Source organism: Podarcis gaigeae (assembly GCF_964106915.1).
Source record: "Podarcis gaigeae genome assembly, chromosome: 14".
Lineage (NCBI taxonomy): Eukaryota > Metazoa > Chordata > Lepidosauria > Squamata > Lacertidae > Podarcis > Podarcis gaigeae.
This window is the reverse complement of record NC_139690.1, coordinates 44,120,963-44,137,291: the sequence shown is the minus strand read 5'-3', so window position 1 is coordinate 44,137,291 and position 16,329 is coordinate 44,120,963. Positions and strand designations below refer to the sequence as shown.

Genomic DNA, 16,329 nt, shown 5'->3' with positions numbered 1-16,329 from the left:
GAATACCAGTAGGGAGAGGACTGTTGTGGTCAGATCCTGCTGGTGGGCTTCCCATTGGCATCTGATTTGCCACTGTTAGAACAAGATGCTGGACTCAATGTGCCTTGGGCCGGATCCTGCAGGGCTTTAATTATGGGCACTTCCAGATTGACTCCTATTCCTGCCATAGAGCTGCAGTTCCTAGAATGGCTTAACAGTCAATCCCAGGGAATTCTGGGAATTGTAGTCCTGTGAGGGGAATAGGTCTCCTAACAACTCTTGGCACTCTTAACAAACTACAGTTCCCAGGATTCTTTCAGGGAAGTTGTGATAATTTAAAGTAGCATAATACTGCTTTAAAAGTATAACGCAGATGGAGGCTTAGTCACTCGTGGTGAGTGAAGGTTATTTCTTGGCTTCACCTTGCCCTTAGAGATTACATACATGTTCTCAATATTGTGGAATGACTAGATACCAATATTTATCCTGGCAGATGTCCAGTTCTTGAGGGCCATTTCATATAAACCTTGCACAAGAGCCCAAAGCAATCCTGGCTCAGCGGCCATGGAATGCTGGCTGTTGAGGTATGGAAAATGTTGGGAGAGGGAATGTAATGGAGTGTCCTGGAAGAAGACATGCCCCTCCAAGCAAGAGCATTCTGTGCTGCAACTTTTTGTTGCAGATCCCACTTGTACATTCCAGAAAAACAAACAAGGATCAGTGAGGGCAGAGGCCAAAGAAGGAACAGACCGTTTATGACATTATCTTAATTTGCAAGAGATAACTTAGGTTGCTGATGGCTTATTTGTACACACAAGATTCAGCATATTGTATCATTAGATTGTCACCTCAACTTTGAGGAGAGTCCATTTGCACATTATGCTCTGGTTATCAAGTGGATGAGCCCAAAGCACCCCTGGAATGTCATGAACTTCTGCTCAGAGATGAACATGTGTTCCTGCGATGTCACTGCTTGTTTGCATTAATTTTATCAAGACTGGGCCTAGCTATGCACCCATTTTGGTCCAATTCTCACAGCTGTTGGGAAGAAGGGATACTGTTCAGAACCATTCCACACACCAGTCATAGCACCTCATGGTGACCATAACACATAAGATCTCAGGCAATATCTAAAAGCCATTTTGCAAATACAGCTATGTGAAGCTCTGATTCAGATGCTCTAAAATGCCTTATGCAGCTGAATGGAGGAAGTAATGTTTAGCCCAGTGTGATCACACTGGTCAGGCCACTTCCTGGTACTGATTTCTCCAAGTGTTGTTATTATTTAAATTAAAAATACAGGGTCTGCTGCATTGATGTGAATTGCTACCAAGAAGCAGCAGCAGTTAACCTGGCTGTTCAAAGTATGACATTATGTTCTCAGTGGGGCAGCACCCATGAGTTCATTTATATGTAGGTTTTAGAGTAGGAAAAGGGAAACGCCAGGTGCTGTTGAACTACAACTCCCATCACTCCTGACCATTGACCATGCTACCTGGAGCTGATGGAAGTTTGAGTCTGACAACATCTAGAAGGCCAGAGGTTCCTCATTTCTGTTTCAGAGCATCTGATCTGGGTCAACATTGTCACCTTTCACTGTTGTGGGTGACTGTTTTTTAATGTTGTATGGGATGTTAATACTTTATATGAATTTTTCTCTTGGTTTCACGCATTTACGTAAATGTTTTTCACAGCAAGTCACTTGGAGATCTTTTTAGGTAACGAGCAACTAGCAAGTTTAATAAATAAAAGAATGGTGCCTAATAATTACACAGCATAGACCCACTGAAATTAATGGGCATGGATATTCGGCTTAGGTCTATTCATTTCCATGGATCTATGCTGAGTAAAAGCTAGCTGGATGCAACCCAATATATAATTAAAACTAAAATGCAACCTGAAACCAACAATAACAGCAGCATGAAAATGCATAAAAGCAAATAAAACAGAAATTCAAAGGATGCAAACATATAATAATAATAGCAAAAATAAAATTTTATTTATATCCCGCCCTCCCCAGCCGAAGCCGGGCTCAGAGCAGCTAACAATAGTAAAATGATACAACATTCTAAAATAATTTCATTATAAAATTAATTCAAATCAGATTAATGGCAACCATTGGGCTAGAGTTCTGTGAGGATTGCCAAAGGAGGGGGTCAGGCTGTGCTCTGGCCAAAGGCCTGGTGGAACAGCTCTGTCTTGCAGGCCCTGCGGAAAGATGTCAAGTCCCGCAGGGCCCTAGTCTCTTGTGACAGAGCGTTCCACCAGATTGGAGCCACAGCTGAAAAAGCCCTGGCTCTGGTTGAGGCCAGCCTAACCTCTCTGTGGCCCGGGACCTCCAAGATGTTTTTGTTTGAAGACTAAGTTCCTCTGTGGAACATACCAGGAGAGGCGGTCCCGTAGGTACGAGGGTCCTAGGCCATATAGGGCTTTAAAGGTTAAAACCAGCACCTTAAACCTGATCCTGTACCCCATCGGGAGCCAGTGCAGCTGGTATAGCACCGTGTGAATGTGATCTCGCAGCGAGGACCGCGTAAGGAGTCTTGCCACGGCATTCTGCACCCGCTGGAGTTTCTGGGTCAGTCTCAAGGGCAGCCCCACGTAGAGCAAGTCTGGAGGTGACCGTCGCGTGGATCACAGTGGCTAGGTCAGGGCGAGAGAGGTAAGGAGCCAACTGCTTAGTTTGGCGGAGATGAAAGAATGCCGCCTATAAAACCCTATAATACAGGGTCCAGTCCGATAGGTCAAAAAGATGAGCCATGTAGCAGCAAAGGTTCAGTGGTAAGAACCCATTTTGCATGCAGAGGTTCCCTTCATTTAAGAAGCCTCACATCCCAGGTGAAGTTAAACATCTTTGTATGAGACCCTGGACAGCTCCTGCCAGTCGAAGGTCGGAGCAGACAATACTATCTAGTGATACACACATGGACAAATTAGAACGTAAGAAGAGCCCCATTAGATCAGGCCAAAGGCTCTCTAGTCCAGCACCCTGTTTTCACAATGGCCAATTAGATAATAGATAATAATCACTATACGTTTATTTACGCCTCAACTTTTCCCCCTGACAGGGACTCGAGGCAGCTTACAGCCAAAATAAAGAACAGCTGAAAACTGGGGGGGGGGGGGGTGAGGAATGACAATTATTTAAAAACAATTCACACACGTATGAATGAGATCTATTCAAAACATACAACCACAAGAAAATCAGCATTGCACCAGCACCTAATTAGATGCTCCAATGAATTAGAAGCCCAAAAGCAGAACCTTGAGTCCAGCAGTGCTATTATCCACACTGGTGGATAGCTGGCTTTCAGAAGCATGCTGACCGCCAATTGTAAATCCTGTAGTTTTAAGTACATAATCTTAAGGAAGCTTCTAGCATAGTGTGGGGTTGGTGTTAGACTAGGCCCTGAGAGACCAGGGTTCAAATCCTGCGTCAGCCACGATACTCACTGGGTGACCTTGGGCCAGTCTCAACCCACCTCACAGGGCTGTTGTGGATTTAAATGAGGAGGGGAGGGGACCATGTGTGCCGATTTTCTGCTGCTTGGAGGAAAAGGTGGAATATAACTGCAATCAACAAATAAATGTATTCCTCTGTGTGACCCAAATGACCTTATCTATGGGACGCTGTAATCCCAGGATGTAAAACTCCTCTAAAAAATAAACGGAAATGGCTGCATTAAACACAATGGGATCGGGGCAGCAGGGCCGTAAACTAAGCAGTTCCTTGGATGTAAATCCTATTACAATAAGTGGCAGCTGCTTTCAAATAAACTCCTTGCAAAAAGAAGGCTTCTTGGCGCAGCTGCTGAAAGACGCCGGCTGTGATTGGCCGTGTTCATAACGGGGGGGGAGCACGCTCAGGAGCCTCCTCCCTCCCTGCTCTCCTGTGTTGGTAAACGTTCTCCCTCAGCCCCACGTGGCTTTGCGAGAGGCGACCGCATGGCTCTCGCGCCCCGCGGCTTCCTGGGAACTGTAGTTCCTCTCCCCTCCCCCTTTCCTAAAAGCTCCCTCCCAGCTCGTTCACATCATGACTACATTTCCCATGCGTAGCCGCGCTGGATGGGGAGTCCGACCTCTCCCGCTAAACGCCGCCGCGCGAAGCACTCTGGGGCTTGTGGTTCGAGCGCGGAGCGGGAACCTTTCCCGCTTTTTTTTTTTTAATCCTCCCTTTCCCTGCCCCGCCTCTCCCCTCCGAATGGGAGCAAGCTCACCTCTCCACCCCGCCGCCACACTAAAGAGGACTACGTTTCCCGGCAGGCCTCGGGACCCTTTCCCCTTCCCTCCCTCCCCCCCCCTTCGCCTCACGGCGCGCGCCCTTCCCTCCCCCGCCCCCGCCTTCACTTTTGGCGGAGACATTTCCGAAGCGAGTCTCTCCAAGATGGCGGCATGGGGAAGGAGGCGCGCGGGCCCCGGCAGCTCCAGCGGAGGCGGCGCCGGCGCGAGGGAGAGGTGAGCGGCGGAGGCCCGGCTGGGGCGGCCTCCTCCCCGCCCCGGCTCCCGGCCTTCACGCCCTGGGCCTAGGGGAGCCGAAAGCTGCTTCTCCTCCCCTCACGCCCCCTTAGGCCCCTCAGCTTCTCTGAGGCCTTCTCTTGGCCTTGCAGGGGACGAAGCGGGGGCCAGGCCTCGAGACTCGCCCACGGCGGCGAAGGCAGCTTCCGGGGCGCCTCTGTGGGACGGGAGAGCCGGGAAGGAGGGTGCGGGTTGGCGTTGGGGATGGCCGGCTGGGAAGGAAGAGGGCTGCTGAAGGATTGCCCGAAGAAGCGGGGGGTGCCGAGGTCATTGGGTTTAGGAGGCAGGAGGGGTCGCTCCGGGGTTGGGGGGGCTAGAGGGGTGGCAGAGGCGAGGGAGGGGAAACGAGGCTTCGGCCTGTGCGGCACAAGGCCTTGGCATAAGTAGGGCGAGGGGGGCATCCTCGGGAGAAGGCAGGGGCAGGAGGAGTTGGGGGCTGCAGGAGTTCATCCTTGGGGGAAAGGGGAGGGGAAGAATGGGGGGCGCAGGGAGTGGGGCGAGAGGGTGGGCACGGGATGGATTAGGGGTTGCAGGGCTCCTGGAGGAGGTGCTGCCGAAAGAGAGGTCAAACGGATGTGTGTGTATGATATTGGGGGGGGGGGCGCTGGAGGCATCAACGTGTGAAGCTTCTGTGAGCGAGGAGGAATCCAATTGCCTCACAAGGTCTGGGTTCGGGGTGGGGGAAAGGTCGTGGCTCCATCAGGCTGTGGGAAAAGTAGGTATCCCCTCACCGCAACTTGGAGACGGAGGGGCATCAGGCCTGTGGCAAGGGAAGGTCAGTACACAAAGTCCCTTAACATAACTCCGGGCGTGTTTCACCCATCCCAGATGTTAGACCCGGAGGTGATAAGAGTAGCTTCTGCTTAGACTAAGAATATTCTTGGATGCTCTTAAAATCTATTTTTGAAGGCCGCAAACGCTCCCCCAAAGTCCTCTGAGAGTGACCTCTTGGTGGACAGCTGTTCCTGTTGGTTGAGTGATTTATGTTTTTAAGTGTTGCATTGTTATGGATTCGGAAGGTTAGGGAGCTGGTGGGGTGGAATTAAGCTGGTGGCTCCTGGCTGTGGCAGTTTCACCCCCTTTGGCCATCAGCTCTCACTTTACTTCTATGTAGATAATGGTAGGAGGTGAAACAAAGAATATTTACATAGTTTTCTTGTGGGGTTTCTCCCCTTGCTCAAATTAACCCCAAAAGTTTTAACATATTGTATTTTTAGTTTTGAAGTTCAGTCTTTTGTTGTAAATATTCTCACTTTTAAGGGTAAGCTTCTAAAAGATCAGCATTTGCAACTCTCAGTTTAAACTATTGATGTGTAACTCCTAATTATAATTTTGCATCCGGGTTTCAACAAACTTCCCTAACTTCAGTTGTTGCTTGTTGCATTCTCTCCCATGAAGGCAGACTACAGTGGAGAAAGGCATGATTCTTCTGAAGTATCAATGAAAAGATAAATACTTTAAGCTTTATGTTAAAATTGTTGAAGCCAACAAGGAATAGATGAAATGAGCTCTTCCGTTGAAAAAGAGTTTAAGACTTCTAAGTCAATGTAATAAGAAAGTTCTCCATATTGAGCGGAGTGTTTGTGAATATGCTAGAGCAGTTAGAACCTGGACCAATCATGTTTAAGGCAGTTAGAGGCAACTGAGGTAAAGAAATGCTCTGTGTTGCATGTGAAGTCTGCAGAATTGTTTTTCTGAGAGTCTGTTGCTTGGGAAGCTGATGTAGTCCAAAACATCTGGAAGGAATCAAGTTGGGGAATGCTGACTTAAACAATGGTTATGGATTGGCTGGAAACAAGTGTGTGAAACTATGGTTTGAATAGCCAATCTTGGGATTGCGCTAACCAAGGTTAAGTTTTAATCTGCAGTGACAAACTGGTAAAAGCAGGTTCTTTGTGCCTTTGCTTGGAAGATTAGAAGCTGGGCTTATTGGCACCTATACCTGCTCTCCAGAGACTGGGTTTAGCCCAACCAGCATCATTGTATGACTGAGTTCTCGAGTGAAGTCAACAAATCCCAGCAGGAACCAACCATAGCTAAGTGTTATGTCTGCCATAGGTAATTGGAAAACAGTGTATGCTAGTTGGTAATCTGGCTCATAACAGGAGTTGAGTAATATTCCTGTTTTTGTAAACAAGTAGATCATACCCAGAGTAGACCCATTTAAAAATGGTCACAACTAACTGAGTATTACTTACTTTGATGCAACCCATGGTAGGGATGATGGGTGTAGTTTTAACCCCTGTTTACATGCAGCTGACTCAAGAAATGTTCCAGTTCTTTGTTTCTGGCTGAAATAATTATTAACCCCCTTTGTATTATGGCTTCTACCCTTCTCTCCACTGAGAAGCTGGAAATGTATATGTCTGTTTTCTGCCCGTCTTTTTTCAGTGTCCCCTTCTGAGTAACATCTGTGTGACTTTGGCTGCCAGGAATGTGTTTTGGACGCAGAACAGATCTAGTGTTCATCAAGTAACCACAGAATTCGTGCAGCTTTCATGGTAGATGTATTTCCCTTCATTTGTCAGTAGGTTATACCTGCTTCCTGCTTCTTGGATTTCCCATCAATGAGCTTTTTTAAAAATATGCTTTCAGGCTATTTTGATGCTAGGCAGTTAGCTTAAAAGGGAGTCTTGTTGACATGAGAGGGTTAATGTTGGGTGAATAACTAATGAATAAAATATTGTCTGGCATGATGGAATATGGTCGAATTTAATAATAGAGCAGATACCTCAAACCAGTCAGAAGCATCTCTTTGAGTTAGAATTCCAGTAAATTGTCTGTTCAGATGCTGCTCTTTGACAGACTGCCTCTTATATTACGATGTTTGACTGTGGTTGAAATACTAATGAAGGCATGGGGCCTACTTTTTAGCTACATCACACTGTCAGCTTGTTAGGGCTTCTCCCCTTCCCAGCTTTACAGGGGTAGTAGAGCACTTACTGCGCATGCAGAAGATCCCAGAATCAATACCCAGCATCTCTAGGTACGAGTTGGGGAAGTCTCTTGTCTGTAATCCTGGAGAGATGCTTCCAGTTAGACAGTACTGAACTAGATTGATAAACGGTCTGACTTTATTGACAACTGATTGCTCGTTAGGGGCAGGTAACCACTGACAACTTCAACCAGCAGCCGTTTCTCCATCTCATCCCTCACCCTCATCATGATCTGGGGATAATAGACTACATCAGTTAGAGTAGTAATGGTTTCTTTAGATCAGGCATTGGCCCACATTCCCTCAATGGGCACCTTTCCAGGGATCACATGCCACAGGAAGAGGCAAAAGTCGGCTGAGGATGGATGGAACTTTCTCCATTGTATAGCAGGCTTCATTCCAGTCAGGTTTCTACATACACTCCCTCTCCATTCAGGGAAGCAAGGGCATTAGCACAGTTCAAGGGCGCATTCCAACCAAGCAGGAGCATTCAAGAAAGTGCTGAGCAAGGCTAGGGAGGGGACGCAGCCTGGAAGAACCAATACAGGGGCCTGAGGTTCCCCTCCTTTGGATTACGTAGTGTCATCGGCATATCTGGTACAGTATTCAGCCAAAATATATAAGTGCATTTGGGACAGATACCTACAGTCAAAGAAGAAGGAGGGAGGAATGTTGGCAAATGCAGTTGAATGTCTTAAACCTTTGTTATAGTTAGGAATGAGGATTAAAGGAGTGATCCAAATACTATGCAGAAGATATGGATTTTGCAGAGGAGAGTGGAGGCACCACATTTGTTTGGGGCTGGAATTCCATGCCAAGGATGGAATAAAAAATGACCAGTCTTGGAAGTACTTGGAATGTTCAAAAGTGCTTATAGGCATGTATTTTTAAGCTTGTGTACTAATAGTGAACTTAATTCTCCGAGCAATGATCTGTATGAAACCAAAATGGCATCATTCACACACAAGATGGAGGTATTGACAGCCTTTTATTAGATTTATACAATGCAACTTCCTCCAAAGGAACGCATGACAGAAAACATATCAATACTAAATACAAATAAAACTTGTAGAAACAGTTTGGAACAACCTTCTAAAAACCAGTTTAAAATGCCTAAAAGCAATTGTCTGCTCTCTGACTAATAATTTCAGGATTGCCAGGGAAATGACTTTCAGTCATCAAAGGCCTGACTAAATAATGTTTTGAAATTTCTCTTTAAAATTAATAGTGAGGGAGACAGATGTGCCTCATTAGGGGGACATTCCACAAACATGGGACACGGCACTGGCCAGGCACCTCCAATTAGCTGCAACACCAGCAGGTTCTCCCCTCGTGATTGTACAGACTGAGCACTGTTCAAAATTCACCAGGCGCATTATGCGGGGTCCAGTTGCGACCACGTGGAGAACTTTGGCTGTTGGCGACTGACATCTCTGTCTGGCTGGTCCCTCCAGCTTTCTTAAGCAGGTGAGCAGAAGAGCTTGCTTATTCCATTTATCTCCCACTTCTTTCTGAAAGGAGTACATGGTTTACTTCCCTTCTCAGTTAATCCCTCCAACCACCCCATGAGGTAGGTTAGGAGGCTGTGACTGGCCCAAGCTCACTCAGGGAGCATCATGACCGAGTGGGGATTTGAATCCTGATCTCCTAGGTTCTAGGTAGGACACTCTAACCACTGCACCACACTGGCTTCCTAAAGTACTTATGCTCTAAGGCAGCTCTACAAATTACATAGGTAAATATGGCGAAAGCCAAATTCTTTTAAGAGAAGGATCTGGAATATTTTCCTTGAAGCTTGAATTTGTTATGTTCTGGATTGTTTTATTTGATGTTTTAATGTGTTGTAAACTGCTTTGACATTTTTTTCCTTTAAAATATAAAGTGGTATAGAAATGAAATTAATAACAATAATTGATCCCATTGCAAAAAAAGGGAACCTAGACACTCCATTGTGACACCATAACCCAGGTTTAAAGTGCTGTTTGGCAATTAGCTTGTGTATCAATGAGTTTCTAATGCTGGGCCCGAGATGGCTGATACTATTTTAAAAAACCGTAAAGACAGAGTGAGGAGTCTGCAAGGTGGGTCCCATGAGGAATGGACATGCGCAGTGGCCTTAGAGCACTGATTAATATCAGAGGGGTGGAGGTGAAAACTGGGTGGGAAGAATAGGATGGAGGAATACTCCACTGCAGCATTTTGTTGCAACCTCCACTTGTTCCATCTGTTTCAGATATTCAGTCAGTGAGAGTGCCGTCGCATATATAGCCAGAGCGGTACCATCCACAAGGCAGAGGGAGGTGTCAGCAGGCTCGGAGGAACCTTGAGGTTTGCAGAAGTACAATAAACATTTAGAGAAACTAGCAATTTACTGTGATTATATGATCCTGTGATTGTTTTCTTGTGTGAAACACTAGGCGCACATTCAGCTTTGTGACTCTTCAAGTTGAGCAAACACAGTGGACAACCTACTTTTATTCAGCTCTGAAATTTTGGCTTTTCCATTCTGAGTGAAAATCTGCTGGGCCACTTCACATGCGTTGCTGTCCTTTCTTTTGTTTCATGCGCCCCTCTTCAACGCTCTCTTGAGCATGGCTTTGGATCAGGGGGCTGATATTAATGGTAATACCTAGACTACACTACAGTGTGTGTGGTTAGGCATTCTGGGGTGGGCATCCTCTCCATTTAGCTCTGATCTCCAGTTACTGCCCTGTTGTTGCAGCTCTGAGGTTTCCCCAGCAATCTTGTCAAACCATGTACAGCCTTGGTGATACTGAATTCTTTAACCATGGTTAGCATTGATGAAAGAGTTTGATACACATAACACATGCTTGTCTTCGGCTGTGCCAGAAAGTGCTGACCCTAGCGATTAGACTTGGGACAAAGTGATCCAAGACCCCTACGGTGTGCGGCTCTTGGTATTTAATGGCATTTGAAAGATCATGCAATTATTCGGATGTACCCTTCTATACTTGACACACCATGTGACGTAAACTTTGCCAGTCGGCAGTGCAAGAATTCCTCTGCTTCCAAGAACCACTTCTTTGTCCTCGTTTGATTTAAATAACATTTTATTTCATTTCTTAATAACTGACACGGAGAGAATTTGATATAAAAAACTGTCCAAAAGGCATTCAGAAATGCTTGCACTTTATAATGTTTATGGTATTTTGGTTTTGGTATTCCCTTCCAAGGCATCTCTTGAACCTAGGCTTCTATCATTTAGGTGCTGGTTTAAAACTGTATTTTTACTTTGGCTTTTAATTGAATTATGACCTGCCTTTTTTTAACAGGCTGCTGGTTTTCATTGGCACAACTTTTTATTATTTTTATGACCTGCGTTTCAACTTTATATTGTAAGCTGCTTTGAGCATATTTGATGGAAAGGTGAGATAGAATGTGGATTGTCAACTGATTGTTTAGTCGGTCTGCTGTGCAAATCACCAGTTGATTATTAAATGGGGATGTTACAGGTACCTCATATATGTGCCTTTTGTGACACAGAAGGTGTAAAAGTGTAAAGCTGTAAAGCAATAGTTTAAAAACTGCTGCTCATTGTTGGGACGGAAGATCATCTTAGTATTTCCGTTCATTGCCTATTACAGGAAGGCACGAAAATGACATCAGAGAACAAACATGTGCCTTTAGCTTGCATTGCAGTGGATTAAAATTTGCCCCCCACCAATTAACTAAAGGATTAGTTGAGTGATCAACCAATTACAGCTTGCAGCAGTACTATGTATGTGTGTGAATGTGAGGTTTTAAAATTCCTATGCAGCTGAATGCAGGAATTTCTCCCACTGTGGGTGTGTATACGCTAAAGCTTGCAGTCTTGAAACATACATTTTTGCTATTGCTAGATCCTCCCTCTCCTGCCCCTGCCCCCCGACCCCCTGCTGGGCTGTCTCAAATGTATGAAGAGGCAATCCTGTCCCAGCTGTAGGTTTATTTGTGCTGTACTTTATATGCAGGGTTCAGACTTAATCTCGGGGTTCTTGAGTGACAAGTGTACAGACTTTCATCTTCAATGTATTGAAGCCCATGGGTTTTTGCCCAGTGTTGTTGTTTTAAAAGGAATTCCTAATGAGGCTGTCACATGATGGATAGCCTCTATGGATTTCTCTACACGCTTCTCGAGATTCTAATCCTTGCTCTGATTTAGAGAGAGAATTGGGTGTGCTGAGCTTTTTTGCAACAGTGCTAAAATTTGCACCCCCTCCCAGTGTCATTGGTGGGAGACGTTATTCCAGGCAGACGCTAAACAAACTCCACACCATACAAAGCTTCCCTTTGTTTTGGATGAGAGGGTCTAGAAAAAGAATGTGTAGAGTACACAGCTGCTCCAAAGCTTTGTTCCATCCCATTTTGAACAAAGGTGTCCTTTGGCTATGTGGTCTGGAAAAAGCTTTCCCCTGCCGTGGTGGCTTTAAAATGGGCAAAGTTGATCTGCGTCTCAAGCACAATACTAGCAGGGTGCTTCAATCCCTGCTTGTTATAGAAAGAGGAGAGTACGTTTTAAAGTCCCTCTTCAAGAGATTGCTGTTTACTAGCTTTTTGTTCAGAATAAATCCTAAAGAGGAGATGGGGGATGTGGCAGTCATATTCCTGGTCTTCAAAACTGAGGTACCTTTTAAAAGAGTCTACCCCCGCCCAAGTCAAGTAAACAAGATTGCTCCTTGAATCTTGTTTTGCATGGTGTACCTCACCGCAGCATCAAAAGTTTTAAAATTTCAAAGCAGCTTGAAATGTTTTGTCCAAATTGACTGATAGCCATTTTGCAGTGGGCTTTTCTTGGCTTCCCAGGAGGGAATGTGGAAACTATTTCAATAGCACCCCCCCCCCCAAAAAAAGCACTTTTTGATTTAGTGTGTATTGATCTGCCCTGCTGATGTTCTCAGACATGCTTTCAGTATCATCCACTTTCTTAATCCTTGCTCATAGTCTGCTAATGAATACAGCAGTGTGTCCTGTTCTGGTTGATGACTTCTTAACGTTGCCTCTCTTGCTGCTTGTGTTTCTGGAGTTCCGCTTTTACATTTGCGTAGGACCTTGCATATTGTGATTGGGAACTGGTTTTGCAAAGACACATTAGGAAGGCCATCAAGGTGTATCAATTGTGGCTCTTCCTTTGAAACATGTGGGAGCAACAACAGGGAAATGACTGGATCTCCTTACCATGTATCTTGAAGGGGGAGGAGCCGTAGCCTTGTACATCTGGGGCAGAACAATCTAACCATAGGAGTCCAGTGTCATTTATGCAAGGGGTAAATTATGCTGGTGTAACTGACCCCTATTGCAAACTGTTCAGGGGTGGGGCTGAGCCTAGCAGTGGGAAAGGAAGAATTTAGAAATGGAGTTTGACTTAAAACACTGTTTTCATCAGTGTAATTTGTGCTGGGTTGCTAGGTAATGTGACCAAGCTGAACAGAATCTGGAATAGAGGTAAATCTGCCTGAATGCTCCTTTTTTGAGACAAGTTCCAGCTGAGCTGGGTTGGAGGATGGACTGGTAAATCTCTGACTGAGCTGGAATGAGGGGCTTTACCTAGCTGAGCCCTGACTCAACTGGAGATCCACCTATTCCAAACTCCTGGCAGATCAGATCTTGGGTCTGGATTGCTTTCGAAGTGTATCTTGATGTGAGGAATCACTTCCCTAATGGAAAATATATGTATGATCAAGTCATTACACTAGTTCAATTCAACAGGACCTGCAGGAGAGCTGGCAGTGGCCACCCACCCACAGTGAGACAAGTAGAATAAAACAGCAAAATGTTCATAGTAGAACACTGAAAGGGAGCAGGGAATGTGGTGCAATGTGGCGTTGGTAGCAATGTTTTGTGTGTTGGGAGTGAACCAAAGAGGATCTCTCCTTCATTTATTTGTCTTCCTCTAGTCACAGACCCGTGAAGGATCCATAAGCAAAACTGCAAAGTACTGCTGGTTCAGAAAATGTTCTGAATTTCTAAACTTGAAAGAGGTAGGATCTGTTTCCCCTCCGAGGCCCATTAATTTCGAGTGTGAGTGTGGATTGGTTAATTTCCAAGCTCCATGTAGCTAAATGGTCCCACTCTCCAGGTTGGTGTTTTGGAAACCTTCCTCAGGAAAGCTTTTTGCCTTCAGAAACTGGCCTCTGAAAAAATAGGTACACCTTGCTTGCAGGAACAGTCCTGTGATGTTAATTCTTAATGTCAGCGGCCACCTTCAGACTTTGGCCAGGTATACTGATAACACACACACGGCTTTATATCACTGGAAAACGTGGTCAGTTTTGAGGAAAAGAGATAAAAGGATGAAGCTGATGTCTAGGGAGGGAAAGACAGTGAAAGTCAATATCTAGTTGCCACTACTTGAGGGTTTAAAAGTCTTGTTTTGTGTAGACTGTGTCCAGTAGCAATCCCTAGATCTTTATCATCACCAAAAGCAACACCAAAATTTTGTGAGAGATTTCTAAACTGCCCTTCATCAAGGGGATCTCAGGAACTCAGTATGGAAAATTCTCTGGAAAGGAGCTCAGCCAGACTCTGATATGGTGGCCTGCCATCATTTTTGAAGCATTTGGTGCAGAAGTCCCTATCTAGCCCATGTGATTAAGGAATAAAGTTTGAAAACATGTGGCTAGTGCCTGCTGTGAAGGCTTAGTTACCAAAGGGATTTTTGGACAAGTCTTCCCATCATAACAGGTTTCTGTACCATGTACTATGATGAGTCTCCCAAATCAGTTGATAATTTTCATGAGCTCATGTTACGTGGCCCTCTAATGCCTGAGTTCATGTTGGAACAAGGCTAGGAATACTGTGACTCAAACAGATTTTGTATGGGTGTCCTTAAATTCGGCGCACAAGATGTTGATGTCCTCAGTGCACTATAACAGTAAAATAAGAAGTGCAGAGCAACAGGTTTATGACCACCAAGTAAGTAACTGCTACTAGGCTAGTAAAAAAAAGTGAGTGTGTGTGGTTTCTATGAAAGGGGGGGGGGTCAGTTCCCTCTCTGCTGGACCACTGTGGGTCGTGTTCTCCCCCCCCCCCCCCAATGCTGGTTGTAGAGCCTTTTCATCCTCTGCAGTTAGTACAGAATCCACACAGAGGAGGATTCTAGGCTTGCTTGCCTAGAATTCTTATTTTGGCTACAGCCCCTAGGCAAGCTTATAGGTTGTACTGATGGGGGGGAAGGCAGGGAGCAAGGCCAGTTCACAACCCTCAAGTAACTCACTTGCCTTTTCTTCCGACAGGGTCACCTTGTCTGCCACGGACTGTTACATTGTTCACGAAATCTACAACGGCGAGAATGCTCAGGACCAGTTTGAATACGAGCTGGAACAGGCCTTGGAGGCTCAGTACAAATACATTGTGATTGAGCCCACGCGCATTGGGGACGAGACGGCCCGCTGGATCACTGTTGGGAACTGCCTGCACAAGACGGCCGTGCTGGCGGGCACAGCCTGCCTCTTCACCCCCCTGGCTGTTCCCGTAGATTATTCCCATTACATCTCTTTGCCTGCTGGCGTCCTCAGCATAGCCTGCTGCACCCTCTATGGGATCTCTTGGCAATTCGACCCCTGTTGCAAGTACCAAGTGGAGTATAATGCCTATAGACTCTCTCGCCTGCCCCTGCATACACTCACCTCCTCCACTCCCGTGGTTCTGGTGAGGAAGGACGACCTGCACAGAAAGAGACTGCATAACACGATAGCACTCGCTGCCCTGGTGTACTGTGTAAAGAAGATTTATGAACTTTACGCCGTATGATTGCGGCAGAGGAAGGAGAAATCCGCAAAGACAAAAAAAAAAAAAAAAGTGTATTAAGACTCCCACAGTGACATTCAACTTTTCTTCTTGAAGTGGTGCCTGGGAAGCAGTTTGGTTTATCCATATATTATTATTTTTTTGTTATTTTTAGAACAAAAATAACATGTCACTGGGTGCATCAAGGGAATTTTCAGTTTTCTTACACCTCAGACATGGATCTGCCGTGAAAAGGAACACTGTGGGAGCCGAAGTCAATAATGGAATGTCAATGAACGGAAAGATACCTAAGAGGGAGTCTGGGTTTTTTGTTTCCCCCCCCAAGAAACCTTTAAGTATATTGTTTAATTGTATTCTACAGAACCAGCTCAAAGTTATCACTGACCATTCATTAAAGGATGAGAATTTCAAGTGGTTTGCTTTCTTTTGGTGCCAAAGTTGTTTCTAGAGGAATAACTCTTAAGGAAGGCTATAATCATACTAACTAGTGAATTTGAAGTGCAGCTTTTGGTTATGAGTAGATGGCCTCCTTGAGGGTTCACTGTTCACGGCAACAAGAGGAGGTTTGCTGGGTGCTTCCTTCGTCAGAGCAAGCCCTGGATGTTAACTTGCCCAATATTTGTACTGCTGGAACACAGAAACATAAGCCATGCCCTTTTGCTACGACTTACCTGCCCTCAAAGCTTAGTAAGCCTTGCAGTGCAGGAAAGTCGCAGCAAAACTTAAAATGTTAACTAAGACAAGGCTGAATTTGCAAATTCTGCTGGATTTTACCTGGTGTTAAGATTATGCTGTTAGCATGCAAAGAACAATTCTTCCCTTCATGTAATTGTACAGGGATTAAATAACCTTTATAATGGACTTCAGCCCTGTAAAAAGTAGCACTTCAATGGCAAATTTAAATATCCTCCATAGTAGATTATAGTGTAACTGCCCTATTGTAAGCACTTCTCCAGAATTTATTTTTTATTCTGAATACTAATGCCCAGTGAAGCATGTGCTGTTTGAATGTCTCAGTACACTGTTAAAGAACAGGTCTGTTAAGTATCTCTTTCCCCCTTTTCTGTGTTTTATAACACTAAAACTTGCTTCTGAACGCTGTAAGCAAATGGATCTTCCATAAACTGCCAGCCCCTATGACACTCTCACAAAAA

At 45.2% G+C, this 16,329-nt stretch overlaps 1 protein-coding gene across 2 annotated transcripts; it reads left to right on the top strand.

Annotated features, from left to right (window-relative positions):
* The first annotated feature begins 4,283 nt into the window (after positions 1 to 4,283).
* LOC310831277 (transmembrane protein 11, mitochondrial) lies at positions 4,284 to 15,586 on the top strand. 2 transcript variants are annotated; one of them, XM_083711793.1, is made up of 3 exons: positions 4,303 to 4,434; positions 6,886 to 6,995; positions 14,662 to 15,586. In XM_083711793.1, the coding sequence occupies exons 1-3, from the start codon at positions 4,372 to 4,374 to the stop codon at positions 15,176 to 15,178; spliced, it is 690 nt and encodes a 229-aa protein (XP_083567919.1). In that variant the 5' UTR covers positions 4,303 to 4,371; the 3' UTR covers positions 15,179 to 15,586. The 2 variants fall into 2 exon arrangements, with proteins under 2 accessions (XP_083567918.1, XP_083567919.1); XM_083711792.1 differs by lacking the exon at positions 6,886 to 6,995 and having other exon boundaries at positions 4,284 to 4,434.
* Positions 15,587 to 16,329: the final 743 nt, after the last annotated feature.